General features: G+C 42.0%; 1 protein-coding gene across 1 annotated transcript; it reads right to left on the bottom strand.

The window, feature by feature from the left end:
* Window positions 1-820: 820 nt before the first annotated feature.
* Window positions 821-19,776, bottom strand: PIN4 (peptidylprolyl cis/trans isomerase, NIMA-interacting 4). The gene is made up of 4 exons (XM_079765482.1): window positions 19,642-19,776; window positions 16,793-16,866; window positions 2,230-2,349; window positions 821-1,856 (listed from the first exon to the last, which is right to left on the bottom strand). The coding sequence occupies exons 1-4, from the start codon at window positions 19,682-19,684 to the stop codon at window positions 1,698-1,700; spliced, it is 396 nt and encodes a 131-aa protein (XP_079621608.1). The 5' UTR covers window positions 19,685-19,776; the 3' UTR covers window positions 821-1,697.
* Between the last annotated feature and the right edge of the window lie 939 nt (window positions 19,777-20,715).

Below are 20,715 nucleotides of genomic sequence, written 5' to 3'. Positions count from 1 at the left end.
GTACCATTTTTTCTTTTATACCATAATTTTACTGTACATTTTCTATGTTTAGATACACAAATATCATTTTGTTACAATACTCTACAGTATTCAATAACATGCTGTATAGGTTTGTAGCCTAGGAGCAATAGGCTGTACCATACAGCCTAAAGTGTGTAGTAGGCTATACCATCTAGGTTTGTTTAAGTGCACTGTGATGTTGGTACAACAATTAAACTGCCTAACAATGTATTTCTCAGAACGATGCCCGGTCATTCAGTGGTGTATCCCTTTCTCACTGAAAACACAAAATGGTTCTTGTTTGAATGTGTATCATGACCCAAATTTGGGGAGAAAAGTACATGCCCACAGTAAATCATTCAAATGGTATCTAAAGCAGGGATTTGAAAACTGAAGTTCATGAATAGAATTCAGATATCTGAATGCAGGTAACAAAATGCAGAAGTATTAGCAGTACCGGTGACTTTGTCACCAATAGAAATCACAGATTTCATAGTTATTGCAGCTATCTTAAAATACTATTGATAGTCACAACTACAAAGTCGTGGTGGTTTTTATTTTATTATTATCATCCTATATAATAAAAGCCTAGGTGGTGTCATGCCCTCGCGCGACACCCTCGTGCAACGTCGTCACAAGATGACCGCGTGCACAGCGGAGGCGGGTCCCAGCAGAGGAGGTGGGTCGCGGCAGGGGAGGGCAGTTGTGGGCGATCAGGCCGGCAGGGGAGCAGTTAGGGAGCGATCAGGCTGGCAGGGAGAAGCGGTTAGGGGCAATCAGGCAGGCGAGTGGTTAGGAGACAGCCGTCCCAGATTGTGAGGGGGATGTCTGACTGCAGGGATCGGGCCTAAACCAGCGGTCGGAAATCCCCTGAGGGGTCCCAGATTGGAGAGGGTGTAGGCTGGGTTGAGGGACACCACCCTCCCTGTGTACGAATTTTGTACACTGGGCCTCTAGTTTAAAATATATTTTTATTGATTTCAGAGAGGAAGGGAGAGGGAGAGAGAGATAGAAACATCAATGATGAGAGAGTATCATTGATCGGCTGCCTCCTGCACACCCCCCTACTGGGCACCAAACCCGCAACCTGAGCGTGTGCCCTGACTGGGAATCAAACCATGACCTACTGGTTCATAGATCGATGCTCAACCACTGAGCCATGATGGCTGGGCCTAATCTGTCTTTTTGGGGCCCAATTCAATGTGTGAATAGTGTGAGCTGACACTTAGCTCCCCTAGAGATGGTTTCTAAATTAACTTATGGCATATACTGAGAATCAGATAAATTAGTTCTGGGAGGAAAGGAATGACAGGTTAAAATGGGTCTGCTTGACTCATCATTGAGAACCACCAACTGAATACCTACTGTAGTGTATACAAACCTTTACACACCTGATTTTTTAAATTTTTATTGTTGACAGTATTACAGATGTCCTCATTTTCACCCTATTTGCCCCCCTCCATCTAGCCCCCACCCCCATTCCCTCTGGAACCACACTGTGGTCTGTGTCTATGGGTTATGCATATATGTTCTTTGGCTAATCCCTTCACCTTCTTTCATCCAGTCCCCTCCTCCTCTCTGACAGCAATTTTGCATTTAAAAACCCACAATGACATAGTTAATAAAATACAAGGATTATTCAATACCTTTTAAAGAAATAAACAATGTATAAAACATATTCAGTGTTCCATACAATTTTATTTTCTGCCTTCAACCATAATAATATGGTATCCAAATTTTGTCTTAACTGGAGGGTCTGTAAACACAGGCTTGTCCAGCCCACTTACAGGCAATGCAAATGCTGCTTCTTGAAATGGTCCCACCATGGACCCTCTGGTCATCCAACCCAAGTCGCCCTAAAAAACCCAAAAGATATGTGATGCCAAGAGGCTCTGAAGAGAGAACAGTTCTACTGTAGCTTGAATGCTAAGGTTTCTGAGTTATTCATATGGGCTGTAAAGAAGTAGGCTAGACAAGGACAAATGGGTGGAAGAGGTCCAGCCTGCACTGAACATACAAGCACTCACAATGATGCTGGGTATTTGTCAGCTGTGTAAGTTTGGTCATGCCAAGATTTAGATATAGGTGACCTGTATTCATCTGTCCACAAGTTGGACACTTCTGTTTTTAAGATCTTTAAACCAAGACATGGATAAAATTAATGGCATAACATAGCAATAATCCCTACTGCTGGGGGAAAGATCATTGTAAATGATAATAGCACCATACCCCTTGCCTGGCTTTATCTTCACTATATTGTGTGGCCACTTCATTGAATCTCATTCCAGAATTTAACTTTTCCAAGGCTTCCATGATTTTTCCATGTTTTTCACACAAAATGTGTCTGACCTACAAGGAAAAAAGTATATTCACATAATACCTGGAGATGCAAACAATTCATTTCTTCACAGTACAGCAGTCATGTCTGGATTACCCTCACTAGTGAAAAATCACATTTGCTCATGGCAATGGGAAATCCTAGAAGTCTGCCCACATGGGGCAATGACCAGAAACCCATTTTGCATAACAAGACAGTATCTTGGGACCCCAATTTACATGGAAAACAGGTACCTGGCTATGGGAAGCTCCCATCTTTTACCAGGTACCTCAGTGGTAACAGGAAGAAGAAACACGATAATGGTTGAAATTTGGGGTCCTGGAGTCAAATCCCAACTCTGCTGTGTGGCCTTAAGCATTTCTTTAAACCTCTGTTTTCCTCATTTGTGCACTGAGATGATAACAGTACTTACGTGTCCTCATAGGTTTGTGAAGATTGAGATACTACAGCTAGCATTCAATAAAGGCTATTATTTCATCAGAGTGGGGATGATTTGAAAAAACCCCACTAGGAAATACTTATTTTTTATTAATTTTAGAGAGAGGAAGGGAGGGAGGGCGGGAAGGAAAAGGCAGAGAGAGAGAGAGAGAGAGAGAGAGAGAGAGAGAGAGAGAGGAGAGAGAGAGAGAGAAACATTGACCAGCTTCCTCCTGCAGGTGCCTTGACCAAGGATTGAATCACACCTGGGTATGTGCCTTGACTGGGAATCGAACCTGAAACCTTCAGTGTATGGGACAAGGCCCCAACCAGTAACTGAGCCACACCAGCCAGGGCACCACTAAGAAATACTTTTTACCAAAAGAGGCCCAATGTATAAAGCCTCCCCACAATTCAACACTTTGAATAATTATCTTATGTTGACTGTTAACCCTTTGTATGCCATAAGCGTCTATAGATGTGAGATAAAAGTGTCTTTGGACTCATATCAGTTAACTGGTTAAGAATATTCAACCTCATAGAAGTAATCAAATTTGACCTATCTATGTATATATAAAAGCCTAAGCAACCATTACAACTGAATGACCAGTCGCTATGACATGCACTGACCACCAGGGGGCAGAAGCTCAATGCAGGAGCTGCCCCCTGGTGGTCCCACAGTGGGAGCACCGCTCAGCTGACCAACCCATCCTGGCGCCCACCAGCTCAGCCGCAGCCACTCACTCCCCCAGTAGTCCTGCAGGTCCAATCTCCAGAGAACAGGCCAGGCTCCAATGGACCAGTGCCACAGGCACGATCCTGACAGCGCCACTGGCCTCCTGGAAGTTGCCCTTGGGCACCGTGGCCGCTTTCCCTCCCTAGACACTCTGCAAGGAAGAAAGGATATGAAAGTGGCCACCAGGTGGCTCCTGACAATGGCGCAAACGTCAGTGGGATGGATCCAGATCCCGGGCTGGCAAGGGCATCCCACTGCCCACCTGGAGGGCCGATCACATCCCCACCCCCCAGGACCTCACCCATGCACGAATTCATGCACTGGGCCTCTAAAGCCATGTTTTTTAAAAAAATCAATATATCCTTAAAAATGATTTTGTCAAGATATGTTTTACAGGATTTCTCATTTCCTATTCAAATAGAATCTGTTATTTCATATTGTAGGTGATACACTGGGGTGGGGCTAAAGGTGTCTGCCTTATGAATTTAGAGACAAGCAAACCAAGGTTGTCCTCATTGTTCAACTACTAAAATTGGGGGTAAGGGGATCCTAGACCCACAGGAGTAGCTTCGTGACTAGAGGAGCTGCACAGGAGATAGGAACACAGCAAAGGAAAGAATGTGTCAAAAAGCAGGGCTCAAAGTGGCAAACTTCTATAGAATGTGTCTAGCAATGTCTAGGAGAGACAGGGACAAATGATCTGGACACTAGTACTGTTCATTAGACCTCACTCAGTCTGGCTAAAACAGCTTCTAGACTGCCCCCCCCACCCCACACCTTTTCTGCTTCCACATTCCCAAAGCAATCTTCTGGTTCAATTACTGGGAAGGTGGACACAACATTCATGATCACAGAATGGGGATACCGCCTGCCATTTTATATTTGAACTAGTGGCCCGGTGCACAAAATTCATGCATGGGCAGGGGGGTTGTCCCTCAGCCCGGCCTGCACCCTCTCCAATCTGGGACCCCATGAGGGACATCCCTCACAATCCGGGACTGCTGGCTCCTAACCACTCACTTGTCTGCCTGCCTGATCACCCCTAACCACTCTGCCTGCCAGCCTGCTTGCCCCCAACTGCCCCACCCCCGCCTGCCTGCTCGCCCCCAACTGCCCCCACCCTGCTGGCCTGAATGCCCCCAACTGCCCCCCCTTGCCGGCCTGCTCGCCCCAACTGCCCCCTTCTGCCGGCCTGCGTGCCCCCAACTGCCCCCACCCCCGCCAGCCTGATCACCCCCAACTGCACTCCCCTCCTGGCCTGATCACCCCTAACCGCCTCTGCCTTGGCCCTGCCACCGTGGCTTTGTCCGGAAGGTCTCCCGGTCTAATTAGCATATTACCCTTTTATTAGTATAGATATACATATTCTGATTTGGACAGTTTGACAGATTAGACATAATGAGTACATGTGGGGTTTGCAAGTATGACTGACCAACTGGCAACTGTATAAAACTAGCATCTCAGAAGAGTCCAAGCTACAGAGAGAATTTGGGAGCAATCAGCATGGAGGGAGTAGCTGACACTACAGAAGGTGATGCTGTTACCCAGAGAGGATAAGTAGAATGAGATGAGGAGGAGACTAGGCTAAATACATCCTTGGAGAATATCAATATTTAAGCAATAAGCAAAAAAAGAAGCTCAACAAGCACAATAAAAAGAAAGGTCCAGGTGGGTGGGAGAGGAAGATGTGTTAACAGGAACCAAGGTATGAGAAAGTTTCAAAGAGGAAATGGTCAACATGTTAAATGCTGCAGAGTGGTCAGGTAAGAAGCACAATCAGTTTAGCAGTAAGTGATCGATGACCTTAGCAAAAGTAGTTTCGAAAGATTGATAATGTGCAGAAGCCAGACTGCAGCAGGCTGACTGAGGAAGGTAATGGGAAATGGGAAGGGAATGGATGTAGAGTTCTCCCTCAACTGAGTTACAAAAGGAGAAAGGGCTCTGGTCAGAGGAAAAGGGTCACAGACACGTATGTATTTTAAAGATTACTGAGTGTACTTTACAGAATGGAGGGAAAGATGCTCTGAAGAGGGAAAGGTTAAAGACAGAGCAAAGAAAGTGGGTGGAGATAAATGAAAGAGCAAGGTTTGGCATTCAGAGTACTATCTGAAAAACCAGTGGCCTCAAAGGAAGAAAGGGAAGGAGAGACTGCAGAGCGATGCAGGTGAAGATAATTTTGTTGATAGGGGGCTGGAAAGCCAATGAGTTCTGGACTCACCATCTGTTTCTTGTGAAAATTATAACAATATTTAAAAATTACTGAGTCCCTGCAAAAAAATGAAACTAGACAACCAACTTACACCATACATAAAAATAAACTCAAAATGGATAAAAGACTTCTAAGTCAGAAAACCATAAAAATCCTAGAAGAAACCGTAGAAAGCAAAATCCCAGACAATATGCTTATGGATACATCTCCTAGGGCAGTGGTCGGCAAACTCATTAGTCAACAGAGCCAAATACCAACAGTACGACGATTGAAATTTCTATTGAGAGCCAAATTTTTAAAACTTAAACTTCTTCTAACGCCACCTCTTCAAAATAGACTCGCCCAGGCTGTGGTATTTTGTGGAAGAGCCACACTCAAGGGGCCAAAGAGCCGCATGTGGCTCGCGAGCCGCAGTTTGCTGACCACGGTCCTAGGGCAAAGGAAACTAAGGAGAAAGTAAATAAATGGGACTACATCAAAATAAAAAGCTTCTTCACAGCAAAAGAAACCATCAATAAAACGAAAAGAGTCCATTGTATGGGAGAATATATTTGGCAATGATACATCTGATAAAGGGTTAATATCCAAAATATATAAGGACCTCATACAACTTAACAAAAGGAAAACAAACAACACAATTAAAAAGTGAAATAAGCCAGGCAATGAAAGAAAAATACCACATGATCTCACTCATTTATGGAAAATAAAGAACATTATAACCTGATGAACAAAAAGATAGATACAGAGGCAGTAAGCACTGAACAGACTGTCAAATTACTGCGGGAAGGCAGGGGAGTGTTGGGGAGAGGGGGAAGAGATCAACCAAAGGACATGTATGCATGCATATAAGCACAACCAATGGACACAAGACACGGGGTGTGGGATGAGGGCATGTGGCTGGGGGAAGATCAATGGGGGAAAAAAAGGATATATATGTACTACTACATGTAATACTTTAAGCAATAAAAAAGTAAAAAATAAATTAAAAAAATAAAAATGGGCAAAGGACCTAAATAGACACTTCTCCAAGGTGGACATGCAGATGGCCAAGAGACATGAAAAAATACTCAAAGTCACTGATCATTAGAGAGATGCAAATTAAAATGACAATGAGTTATCACCTCACACCGGTCAGAATGGCTATCATCAACAAATGACAAGTGCTGGCGAGGATGTGGAGAAAAAGGAACCCTAGTACACTGCTGATGGGAATGCAGACTGGTGCAGCCATTATTGAAAACAGTATGAAGTTTCCTCAAAAACTTAAATATGGAATTGCCATTTGACACAGGGATCCCACTTGTAGGAATATATCCTAAGAAACCTGAAATAGCAATCAGAAAGAATGTATGCACCCCTATGTTCATAGCATTCATATGTTCATATGTTCAATTTACAGTAGTTAAGATCTGGAAACAGCCCAAGTGCTCATCAGAAGATGAGTGGATAAAAAAGCTGTGGTACATTTATAGCACGGAATACTATACAGCAGTAAAAAAGAAGAATCTCTTACTCTTTGGGAAGGCATGGAGAGACCTGGAGAGTATCATGCTAAGTGAAATAAGTCAGTCAAAAAAAGACAAGTATCTCACTCATATGTGGAATCTAATTAACAAAATAAACTGGTGAATGGAGTGGATCCAGAGACATGGAAGCATGGAACAGAGTGAGGAATCTCGGAGGGAAAGTGGGAGAGGATGGATGGGTGGGAAGTAATCAATCAAAGACCTTGTATGCATATATGCATAACCCATGGACACAGACAATAGGGTGGTGAAGGCCTGGGGCAGGGGTAGGAAGGCAGGAGCAGGCTGGAAGTGGTAAATGGGGGGGGGGGGGAAGGGGGAATATGTAATACTTTCAACAATAGAGATTTATAAAAAAATGAAATAAAAATAAAATAAATAACTACAGAAAGAAGAATAAATAAAAATTCCTGAGTACCTAATATTTGCTAGGCACTATGCTAAGTGCTTTATTATTATTATTATTATTATTATTATTATTTAATATATATTTTTATTGATTTCAGAGAAGAAGGGAGGGAGATAGAAACATCAATGATGAGAGAGAATAATTGATCAGTTGCCTCTTGCATACCCTACACTGGGGATCAAGCCTGCAACTCAGCATGTGCCATGACCTGGAATAGACCGCCTGGTTCATAGGTCTACACTCAACCACTGAGTCACACCGGCCAGGCTATGCTAAGTGCTCTCTGTTCATTATCGCATGAAATCCTCACACTAACCCTGTGAGACTGGATCAATGTTTTCCAACCCTGCCAGCACAGCAGAATCACCCCGAGAGCTTCTAAAAAACAATATCACAGTCTAGGCCCCACCCTCCCGAGATTCTAAGGCACCTGGTCTGGGGTGGGACCCTATGCTAGGCATTGGTAGTTTTAGAAGCTCTCCAGTTCAATTTGATGTACACTAGGGGTGAGAAGCATTAGAGCAAGGTATTAATGGCTTGAGGTGAGTGGCAAAGGGATGCTGAGCAGTACTGAGGGCCTTAGGTGAAGTTAGAGACCAGGAAGTAGTAGACCAAATACCCAAGGCCATGGGATTCTCCAGTAGGGTCCAGCAGTTCTGGCTTTAAGTGTAAAGAAAGTAGACCACTGGATTGATCCTGATATGTAGTTTTTGCAGGTGGATTCAGAGGATAACCAAAAGGAAAAAAAAGTTGGGGCTCTTTAATCCAATGGTCAAACCTTTGATCTAATCTCCAGGTTACAGGACATAGGGGGCTTGAAGAACAGACACGAAGCCTGGGAGAAATGGGGGAGAACAAAGGGGCCAGGGGGCCTGGAGGTCCGTGTGAGGAGAAGAGGTCAGGATTGGGTGAGACAGGAAGTGAAGGGAAAAGAGGGAAGCTCTGGTCAGCAGGTGGGTTTTAGAATCTGGACAGTCTAGTGACAGGGGCTTAGGAATGGGGTTTAAACAGAATGGGAGGATGTGGAAGGAGCCTAGACCCTAAAAGGCTGGAGGGTTCCAAGTGCCTCCCCTGCTAGGGCCTTCAAAAACACTGGTCACAACCCAGGTGTCCTCCAGCAGGTGAAGAGTTAAACATACTAAGGCACTTTCATTCCATGGAACACTATTCTGCAAAACAAAGGAGCAGCCTATTGAGACACACAACTGGAATATAATCTTCAGAAAATTATTCTGAGTGAAAAAAGCCAATCCCCAAATTGTATCATGCCATTCATATAACATTTTTGAAATGATAAAATTCAGAAATGGAAATCACATTACATGCTCCCAGGGGTTAAAGGAGGAGGCAGAGGTAGGAGTAGGAAGGAGGAAGGTGTAGTTATAAAAGGGCAACAGGAGGAATCCCCGAGATCACAAAAAGGCTTTGTAGGAGATCCAAAATGGCGGCCAGGAGGACAGCAGTGAGGGAGAGAGTGTAATGGAGTGAGAGGGTAGTGTGTGGACGTGTGTGGTGTGTGGGGGGGTGAGCAAGGGATAGTTAGATCTCACAGGAGAATTGGGGACTGGTGGATCAGGCTCTCCCAGCTACTGCCACAGGCACTCCCAGGCTGAGTGCGGCTTAAGTACAGAGCCCACACCATCTTGAAGGTGGGAGCAGTGGAGGCCAGTAGCGCAGCCACAACAACACCTAGACTGCACTTGGATACCACCCTGAAACTGAGCAGGAAGCTGTTCACCAACCATAACTCACAAGGGACCACTGCCACACTCCTGTAGTAAGTGGCACCCTACTTTGCCAGCTCCCAGACATCCACAGTGACCATGCTGACAGTGTGAGCTGAGGACCCCTGGCCCGGCATCCCACCCAGCCCCAAGGATTGTGCCAAAGGTACAAGCTGGGACACCTGGCCCAGTGCCCCGCCCAGCCCTAAGGACCACACTGATAGTGTGAGCTGGAGGCACCCAGCCCGGTGCCATGCCAAGCACCCAGCTGATGGGGCAAGCCAGAGGGTCCTAAGGCACCATCTAGTCATGGATGCTGGAGCCACGTAGTAATATGCATGCCAGAGACAATAAAGGTGTGAGACTCAAGGCAGACCCAGCCTCTGTGCTAAGGAGTCCTGTATCATTGGACTGCTAAGGGCTTCAACCTCTCAGACCACAAGCAGGTTTCCCAGGGCCAGAAAGTGTCAGCAATTCACATTACATAGAAACAATTACAAAGGGAGCGCAAAAATGGAGAGACAAAAAAACAATCCCCAAAGGCAAGAAAAGGAGGAATTGCCAGGAAGGGAACTAAATGAAATGGAGACAAGCAATTTGTCAGAGAAAGAATTCAGAGTAAAAGTAACGGTTACAAGGATGCTCAAACATCTGGATGAAAAATTCACCAACATGTATAAGAATGAAGAGGAAATGAAGAATGACATATCTGCAATAAAGAACACCCTGGAAGAACCTTATGTGCTTTAACTGAGATCAATCATTTGGTACAGCTGTAGAGAGCATGTCTCTGATTCAGTGTTTCGTGTATCTGTACACCCATGTGACCACTGTATCAGGATACAGAATGTTCCTATTGCCCTAGAATCCCTCCTTGTTCCCCTCTCATACTCATCGCGCCATTATTTTCACATGTTTTGCCTGAGGGGGGAAGAAAACACCCTGGAAGATTTCAACAATAGACTAGAAGAAGCTGAGGATTGAATCAGCCAGTTATAAGACAGGGTAGAGAAAACACCAATTTTAACAGCAATTGGAAAAAAATGTAAAAAGCTGGAGGAGAATTTAAGGGAGATTTGGGACAACATGACACGAAGTAACATATGCATAATAGGGGTACACAAGGAGTAGAAGCTGAGCAAGGAATAGAAAACCTATTTGAAGAAATAATGAGAGAAAACTCTGACTTGGGGGGATTCACATAAGCACAAAGAGTCTGAAACAAGATGAACCCCAAAAGACTCACACCAAGACATGTTGTAATTACAATGGCAAATGTTAATGACAAAGAAAGAATCTTAAGAGCTGCAAGAGAGAGACAGAAAGTTATCTACAAGGGATCTCCCATTACACTATCAAGTGATTTCTCAACAGAAACACATCAGGCCAGAAGGGAATGGAATGAAATATATAAAGTAATGAAAAACAAAGGGCTGAATCCAAGAATACTCTATCCAGAAAGGCTATCATTCAAAATTGAAGGTGAAATCAGGAGCTTCGCAGACAAAACACAGGCCAAGGGAGTTTATTACCACCAAACCAGCAATGCAAGAAATCCTAAGGGGACTGGTATAAGAAGAAGGAATAGAAAGAGAAGAAGAAACACAAACATAAAGAATAAAAATGGTAACAAACAAGTACCTATTTATAATAACCTTAAACATAAATGGATTATATGCTCCAATCAAAACACATAGGGTGGCTGAATGGATAAGAAAACATGACCCATATATATGCTGTCTACAAGAGACCCACTTCAGAACAAGAGACTCACACAGATTGAAAGGGAAGGGATGGGAAAATTTTTTTTCAAGCAAATGGAAATGAAAAAAAAAAAAGCTGGGGTAGCAATACTTATCTCTGTCAATATAGACCTCAAAGTAATGGCCATAACCAGAGATAAGGAAGGCCACTTCATATTACTAAAGGGATTGATAAAACAACAGGATATAAATCCAGTAAACATACATGAACCCAATACAGGAGCACCCAAATACATAAAAAGCCTTCTGGAAGATATCAAGGGAGAGATCGACGGCAATACAATCATAGTAAGGGAGTTTAATACCCCATTGACATCACTGTATAAATCTTCTATACAAAAAAATTAGCAAAGAAACAGCAATCCAAAATGACTTACTAGATCAGATGGAACTAATTCACATCTTCAGAACATTTCATCCCAAAGCTACAGAATATACATCCTTCTCACTTGCACATGGAACATTTTCAAAGACAGACCACATATTAGGACACAGACTAAGTCTCTACAAATTCAAGAAGACTGAAATAATATCAAGCATCTTATCAAATCAAATGGCATAAAATTAGAAATCAATTACAATAAAAAACAATCAAACATATGGAGGCTAAATAGCATGCTGTTAAACAATGATTGGGTTACAAGAGATCAAAGAAGAAATAAAAAACATCCTGGAAACAAAGGACAATGAAAACACAACAATCCAAAATCTATGGGACACAGTGAAAGCAACCCTGAAAGTTCATAGCACTATAAGCCTACCTAAAAACAAAACAAAACAAAAACATACACACACACAAAAAAAAAAAAAACCATAAGAAAAACTGGAAATAAGTTATCTAACCCTACAAATTAAAGAATTAGAAAGAGAACAACAATAAAAGCCCAGAGTAAGTATAAGGGAGGAATAATAACGATCAAAGAGGAAATAAATGACATAGAAACAACAACAACAACAAAAAAACCAATACAAAAGTCAATAGAACCAAGAACTGATTCTTTGGAAGGATAAAAAAGATTGATGAACCTCTAGCTAGGCTCACCAAGAAGCAAAGAGAGAGGACCCAAATAAACAAAATCAGAAATGAAAGAGGTGAAGTAACAACTGACCCCACAGAAGTACACAGGATTGTTAAAAAATACTAGGAACAACTCTATTCCAAAAAACTAGACAACCTAGATGAAATGGACATAGTCTTAGAAAAATACAATCATCCAAAACTCCATCAAGAAGAATCAGAAAACCTGAATAGGCCAATAACTACTGATGAAATGGAAGCAGTAATTAACTTCCAGCAAACAAAAGCCCTGGTCAGGGGAGTATTACCAAACATTCAAGGAAGAACTAAAGCCTATCCTCATCAGACTATTCCAAAAAATTCAAGAGGAAGGAACACTTCCAAGCTCTTTCTATGAAGCCAGCATTACCAAAATTCCAAAACCAGATAAGGACACCACAAAGAAAGAGAATTACAGGCCAATATCCCTGGTGAACATAGATGCTAAAATCCTCAACAAAATATTAACAAATTGCATCCAGCAATACATTAAAAATCCAGCAATACATCATACACCATGACAAAGTAGGATTTATTCCAGGAATGCAAGCCCGGTACAATATCCTCAAATCAATAAATGTAATACATCACATAAACAAATTGAAAGACAAAAATCACATGATCATATCAATTGATGCAGAAAAACCACTTGACAAAATCCAACACCCTTTTTTGATTAAAAACTCTCAGCCAAATGGGAATAGAGGGATCATAACCTCAACATAATAAAAGCCTTATATGACAAACGTACAGCCAACATCATACTCAGTGGGCAAATACTAAAACCATTTCCCCTAAGAACAGGAACAAGACAGGGATGCCCACTCTCACCACTCCTGTTCAACATAGTACTGGAAGTGCTAGCCATAGTGATCAGACAAGAAGAGAAAATAAAAGGTATCCAAATAGAAAAGAAGTAAAACTGTCATTATTCGCATGATATTGTGCATAGAAAACCCTAAAGATTCCATCAAAAAACTACTACATTTAATAAATGAATTTGGCAATATAGCAGGATACAAAATTAACACAAAGAAGTCTAAGGCATTTCTATACACCAATAGTGAAATTACAGAAAGAGAGACTAAAAAAAACAATTCCATTTACCATTGCACCAAAAAAATTAAGATACCTAAGAATAAGCTTAACTAAGGAGGTAAAAGACCTGTACTCGGAAAACTACAGGATGTTGAGAAAAGAGATAGAGAAATATATAAACAAGTGGAAGAATATACCATGTTCATAGATTAGTAGAATCAACATCATTAAAATGTCCATACTACCCAAAGCAATCTATAGACTCAAGTGCAATCCCCATTAAAATAAGAATGGCATATTTCACAGATGTAGAATAAACTCTCCAAAAATTTATAGGAAATAAAACAAGACCCCAAATAGCTGCAGCAATCCTGAGAAAGAAGAACAGAGTTGGAGGGATCACAATACCAGATATCAAGCTGTATTACAAAGCCACTGTTCTCAAAACAGCCTGGTACTGTCACAAGAACAGACATATAGACCAATGGATCAGAATAGAGACACCAGAAATTGACCCACACCAATACAGTCAATTAATATTTGGCAAAGGAGGCAAGAGCATACAATGAAGTCAAAAGAGTCTCTTCAATAAATGGTGTTGGGAAAATTGGACAGATACATGCAAAACAATGAAACTAGACCACCAACTTACACCATACACAAAAATGGATAAAGGACTTAAATGTAAGACGGGAAACCATAAAAATTTTAGAATACTCCATAGGCAGCAAAATCTCAGACATATGCAGAAGCAATTTCTTCACCCATACCGCTCCTAGGGCAATGGAAACTAAAGAGAAAATAAACAAATGGGACTACATCAAAATAAAAAGCTTTTGTACAGCAAAAGAAATAATCAACAAAACAACAAGAAAGCCCACTGCATGGGAGAACATATTTGCCAGTGTTATCTCTGATAAGGGTTTAATCTCAAAATATATAGAGAACTCATGCAACTTAACATAAGGAAGATAAACAATCCAATGAAAAAATGGGCAAAGGATCTAAATAGACACTTCTTGAAAGTGGACATACAGAAGGCCGAGAGGTATATGAAAAATGCTAAGTCACTAATCATTCTAGAGATACAAATCAAAATGACAATGAGGTACCTCCTCACACCTGTCAAAATGGCTACCATCAACAAATGACAAGTGCTGGCAAGGATGTGGAGAAAAGGGAACACTGCTGGTGGGATTGCAGACTGGTACAGCCCCTGTGGAAAACAGTATGGAGCTTCCTCAAAAAATTAAAAATGAAACTCCCATTTGACCCAATAATCCCACTTCTAGGAATATAACCCAAGAAATCAAAAACACCAATCAGAAAGAACATATGCACCCCTATGTTCATAGCAGCACAATTTACAATAGCTAAGATTTAGAAACAACCTAAGTGCGAATCAGCAAATGAGTGGATTAAAAAACTGTGGTATATCTACACAATGGAATACTACGCTGCTGTAAAAAAGAAATAACTCTTACTATTTGCAACAGCATAGATGGACCTGGAGAGCATTATGCTAAGTGAAATAAGCCAGTCATAGAAAGATAAGTATCATATAATCTCACTCATTTGTGGAATATAATGAACAACATAAACTGATGAACAAAAATAGATCCAGAGACATAGAAGCATCGAACAGACCTTCAAACCTCAGAGGGAAGGTAGGGAGGATGGGTAGGGGAGTGGTTTAGAGATCAACCAAAGAACTTGTATGCATGGACGTATAACAAATGAACCCAGACAATGGGGGGGGGGGGCGGTGAAGTACAGTGCTGGGGTGGGGGTTGGGAGAGGACAATATGCAAAAAAGGGGACATATGTAATACTTTCAACAATGAAGAATTAAAAAATAGTAAAAATAAATAAAAACTAACTACTAAAAAACAAGGCTCTGTATCTTCACCGTATCAATGTCCATCTCCTGGTTGTGCTATTGTACTAGAGTTTTGTAAGATACCTACCCATTGGAGGAAACTGGGTAAGTGGCACATGTATAATTTCTTACAATTGGATGTGAGTCTAAAATTATCTCTAAAGAAAAAGCTTAACCCTAATAGATTTTCCACGCCACTCCTTTCCATATAGTTCATGTAGAGTCCAAATGAACTTACTTTTGTTCAGAAAGGGCAAGATGCCTCTTTGACGCCATATGCAGTGGAGCAGTCCCTTAGGTTAGGTGCTTGTAAAAGTCTGCATGTAAGATAAGAACTACACATAGCCCAAATCATCCTACAACATCCCTTATGAAAATGCCATACTAGAAACCAATATGCCAGCCCTCCTTAAGCCCAACATAACTTGTCTCTCCACCTGTTTTATAACAATGGCCACTTCTTCAGCTGACCACCTGATTGAACTAGCTGGTTTGTATTTAGGAGGCCATGTTTTATGAAAACCTATCTTTGGATACCAAATGCCACTTCATGAGTTGGAAGTCCATGCGAAAATGGAGGTCAACTACAGAAAAGCAGATTCATGTCTCCCATTTTATCCCCTCTAGAAAAGTGGGAAGAATGGCCCTCACTATTTATATTATTTCTCCCTGCCCCCTGCTCTCTCTCTCTCTCTCTCTCTCTGGTTGCATGTGTATGGTTGGATTTATATGATATAATTTCACTAATCATACAGTGATAAAATTTATTTCTTTGCCTAACTGGTCCCAACTAGACTGGGATAACAGAAACAATCTCTTTTCTGTTTTTTTAAAAAATGTTTTTATTGATTTCAGAGAAAGAAAGGGAGAGGGAGCGAGAAATATCAATGAGAAACATTGATGGGCTGCCTCCTGCATGCCCTCTACTGTGGATTGAGCCCACAACCCGAGCATATGCCCTGACCAGGAATCGAACCTGTGACCTCCTGGTGCATGGGCTTGACACTCAACCAACTGAGCCACACCAGCTGAGCTGTTTGTTTTTTAATACCCAGAACTTAGTACACTGCTTGGCATAGGCCAGATGTCACTAAATCCTTATTGAATGAATGATTCAAAGTATGGGATCCCATATCCTGACTGAAACATGGGAAATGGCCTGTTAAACAGTACTAAGTAGTATAGTTTTGTTTGCAGATTATATTTTACCAGGGCAGACACCCCTCTGAGACTTGGTCAAGCTCTTCAAGTAATTATTGCGTTTGTCTCCCACCCCCATTTTCATGGTCAGGGTCCTGGCTTTTAGCTCACCAGCAGGGTAGCTATCTAGTGAAACCTGTGCCTCTGCCTATTTACCTAAGCTTTTGGTTTTATAAGATATTTTATCCTAAGAATTAATTCATTCACTTACTGGTAAGATCTAACAATACATTTAAGAAACAATACTGAAGTATGAAGAAATTCTGGATGTCTGAGAAAGCATTTGAAAAAATATTTAAAAGGAATTACTTTTCATAAGTGAGATTGGTCTATAGTTTCCAATTTTGTGTTATCTTGCTTTTATATCAGTGGCTTATCTAAGGCTAGTCTCTTAGAATGAGTTAAGCAAACTTTTTTCCTTTTATGTGCACCAAAATAACACATGTACATACGTTATTCATATTTAACATGGGAAAAAAAGGAACCAGTAACTCACCTTTACTGCATTGCCACCACCTTTGGGACCCTGAGACTTCTTGTCAGAACTATCACTCCCAGATGCTGCTCCTCCTTTAGAGAAGAGATAACAGGTACTCATTTAAACTGCACCTTGATATTTACAGAAAGGTCCAACACATCAGGAGTTGATGCTTCTGTCATAGCACCAAGTTTAAAAAGGGAACTCTGCCAGACACTTTAATTACATAAAGCTAAATTCATTTGTGACTCACCTCTCTTAAAACAGGAAATGTGTGCCCTATGGAAACCCTTCACTGAAAAATAGATACACAGGTGAAGATGCTAATGGTTGAATGAGAGTGCCAGAAGCCTGGTCCAGATTCTCTGGACCCAATTTGAAATCCTGCCTTCTAAGTGCAAACCCCTGAGCTCTTGTAAGATTTTCAATAAGCACTGCAACTATGTATTTGAGTACTCATAATTCCAATATGTAAAATATCCAAGAATATATTTTAAAGATATTTCCCACTACCCATATTTGGCTAAGTAATACACTTATGTCCAAATTCCCATAGTCTACTACATTGCCTACTTGATAGCTTCCTAAGAAAAGTTATCAGTATTCAGATTAACAACCATTGGCAGAAACTTACATTTTACTAGTATATCATTTTACTACAATGTCAACTTCTATGTCGATGGCAGTATACTTATGTTAGAGCCTCATGTTCCTGAGAACTATTGCTGGATTAAATGTTCAGTTAAATAAACATTTCCTAAGTAACTACTAAGTTCCAGGCACTGGGAATACAAAGATGAACAAGCCACAGTACCTTCCTTCAGGGAGCTCATTTGCCCTCAGATATGTAAACAGATCATTTTCAGAAGATGATCTATGATCTATGGACAGGGGGCTGTGGAAGCACAGCGGGACATTTTAGTCAGTCAGGGGAGGTTTCCTGGATGTATAGGCACTGACGAGGTAAAGAAAGAACAAGAGCCAAAACCGGTTTGGCTCAGTGGATAGAGCGTCGGCCTGTGGACTGAAGGGTCCCAGGTTCGATTCCGGTCATGGGCATGTACCTTGGTTGCGGGCACATCCCCAGTAGGGGTTGTGCAAGAGGCAGCTGATCGATGTTTCTCTTTCATCGATGTTTCTAACTCTCTATCCCTCTCTCTTCCTCTCTGTAAAAAATCAATAAAATATATTAAAAAAAAAAAAGAAATAAAGAACAAGGGTGAGGGGATACTCCAAAGTGGAAAAACTGCATGGTATGTTGGAAACTATGGATAAAGCCAAATCTGAGATGGGAATGCTGTGAGATGAGCCCAGGGGAAGTGGCTGAGGGTTAGGGCATGAGGGCCTTTAGGCCCCATTAAGAAACTTGGAATTTATCCTAGAAGTAACAGGGAGCCCTTGAAATGTTTTAATCAGGAGACTCCATCTTACTTGTTTCTCCAATATCTAGCAGAGTGCCTGGCACACAATTGTTCAAAAAATTTCAACTAAACTGAGAACCCAAAATACTGTTCTGACCACTAAATGCCTAAGAACATATTACTGTCAAAGGAGTTTTATTACATCAAACTCTTAAGTGGGTTTGCTGTATATTCACTGATGCCTTCCAGTTATCCCATCCTCTCCCCCACTGGATGCTGTCATCTTCTGACTGCCATCTCCCTCCCTTTGATTGACTGAGAACTTTGGCAGCAGCTTCAGGCTTCCTTTCCAGTCTCATTTCTGCCATCATCTTAGATGATTTCACCATCTACACTGAGGAATCACCCAACAACCTAACCTCACACTTCTGGACCTCCCTCCCGAATGCTCATGTCTTCTACTCCAGGCCACCTGTTCCCAGAGGCACAGGATGAAACTGTGCCACTCAGATCTAGTAGTTCAGTCTCTGGCTACAATTTCCAATTCTAGCTTTCTCATGCCTCATTCCCACAACACTGACTCTTCGTCTTCACAGAAACCACTCCCACCTCCAGTTCCTTTATCCAGCTATGTTCCCCTGCACTATCAGACTTCTTCCCTTCCTACTCTGGATACCACGATCTGAACTTGGTCCCTTCCCACTAGCACCCTTATTTCTCTTGTGTTGCTAGCTTTCTATTATCGTTGTCCAACAAAACCTCAACCTCGGCTCAAGGCTACACCTCTTTTCAATCCTATATTGTGCCTGCTGCTCGGTACTAGGTAAATCATAACTGTGTAGAATGTGTCCTCTACAAATTCATAGCCTTCAATCTTAGGCTTTCGGCCCTCAGGGCAATCCTTTTTATTAGTATTTCATTCCCTCTCCCATCACTTTCTGTGACCATTCCGAACTTTTACCTCTCAAGATCCCTACTCAGTCCTTGCCCCTCAGTCTTAAAACTTACCCTTACCTTCCACTTTACTAAGAAATTGAGGCATTAAGTATGATCTCTTACAAACTCAACCCCTTCCCCCTCTCTGGCCCCAATTTTTATAACCACCATCACCCCCATCGCTTTTCTTGTGACCTCAAGCATCAGATGTCCCTTCTCCTCTTCAAAGCTCAACTGCTCCTCTTTCCTGGACCCCATTTTTTTTCTTAAATCTCACTCCTCGGTACCTTTGCCTGTAATTCAACCAGATCCTTCACATCAGCCTCATTTCCAAGTTTTCCCCAAACAAAACTTTCTCTTAGTCCTTTGTCCTCTTCTATCTACCATCTAATTTCCATGCTTTTTAAATTAAAGTTTTCCAGAGAAGTCTACACTGATTGTCTCTAATCACCTCGAGGTCAGTCACTGACCACCCGCTGCGTCCATCTCGGGCCCCGGGGGTCTCCGGTCAGCTCCCTCCCCTCGCTACCCACCTAACCCTATTCTCCCTAGTTGCTTTGTCCGCTCTACCTTTTCCACCCTTTCCAGAACCGCTTTTTCCTTTGGGAGGCATCTTGGAAACTCGATGTTGATTGAACTCTCAAAGGTACCGGTAGCCCCACAAAGCCCCTTCAGGTCCTACGGGCCTGTCCTAAACAAATGCCTGAAAGCGGCATCACAACTGACCGTTTTTACTGCGGCTCCGGGAGCAGGCATATCTTGGGGCAGACACAGTCCTTTGGCTCTCGAACCAATGGGACTGAAGATGCCTGACCAATAAGAAGCTTGGGCTGGCCGGGGTGGTGGGGGGACCAGGTCACAGGTAGAGCTAGGCAGGAAGCCCCGCCTCTGCGCTTTACGTTCCTTCTTTCTCACGCCCTTATTTGTGCCAGCTCCCCTGCTTCCCCGCTCCCCCTACCTCCGCCCCCCCCTCCTCCCACGCGTGCGTAGTGGAAGCCTTGGTCCTCTGCAGTCCCTACGGCTGTAACCAATCCCTTGTGGCCTCCAGACAAAGGGAAAGCAGGAAGAGCCTCCGTGGCTGCTCCCTCCTTCTGCTCCCTCGTATACACAAGTCCTGCCTCCCTTGAGGTTTTAAATTTTATTTTGCAGCTGTAGCTGATTGTGTTCAAAAGGAAGTTTTCAAAAAAGGCTATCACCCTCTCTGCCTCCTGCAGAACTCTGTCATGGAGAAATATTGAAAGCAGTCTCAATGTCCCTCAGTAGGGCATTGCTTAAATAATGTTTCAACCACAGTAAAGGATATTTGCCATTTACAATACAGACATGGGAAATGTCCCTTAAGAATACAGACCAAGCTGTAGAATATTTCTCTTTTTAAAGTATATAGTATATCCTTATTGAAAGAAAAAAAACCCTTAGTCATGTGAGCAAATCAAATTAACTAATTTCAACTATTAAATCATTGATTGCTAGACAAGTCTTAGGTTCACCTGCTTTTGGCTTTTTATTGCATAAAGTCTGTAAAATGAATTTGGAACTGTTGATGTAATGTCTTGTGCTTTGTTGAAGGTGTGTTTCTTGAGCAGAATGTTCAAAATATAAAAGTCAATCTAAGGGAAAAAGTATATAGTGTACCATATAATA

Source organism: Cnephaeus nilssonii (genome assembly GCF_951640355.1).
Source record: "Cnephaeus nilssonii genome assembly, chromosome: X".
Lineage (NCBI taxonomy): Eukaryota > Metazoa > Chordata > Mammalia > Chiroptera > Vespertilionidae > Cnephaeus > Cnephaeus nilssonii.
The sequence above is the reverse complement of the archived record's forward strand: the minus strand, read 5'-3'. Positions and strand labels throughout refer to the sequence as shown.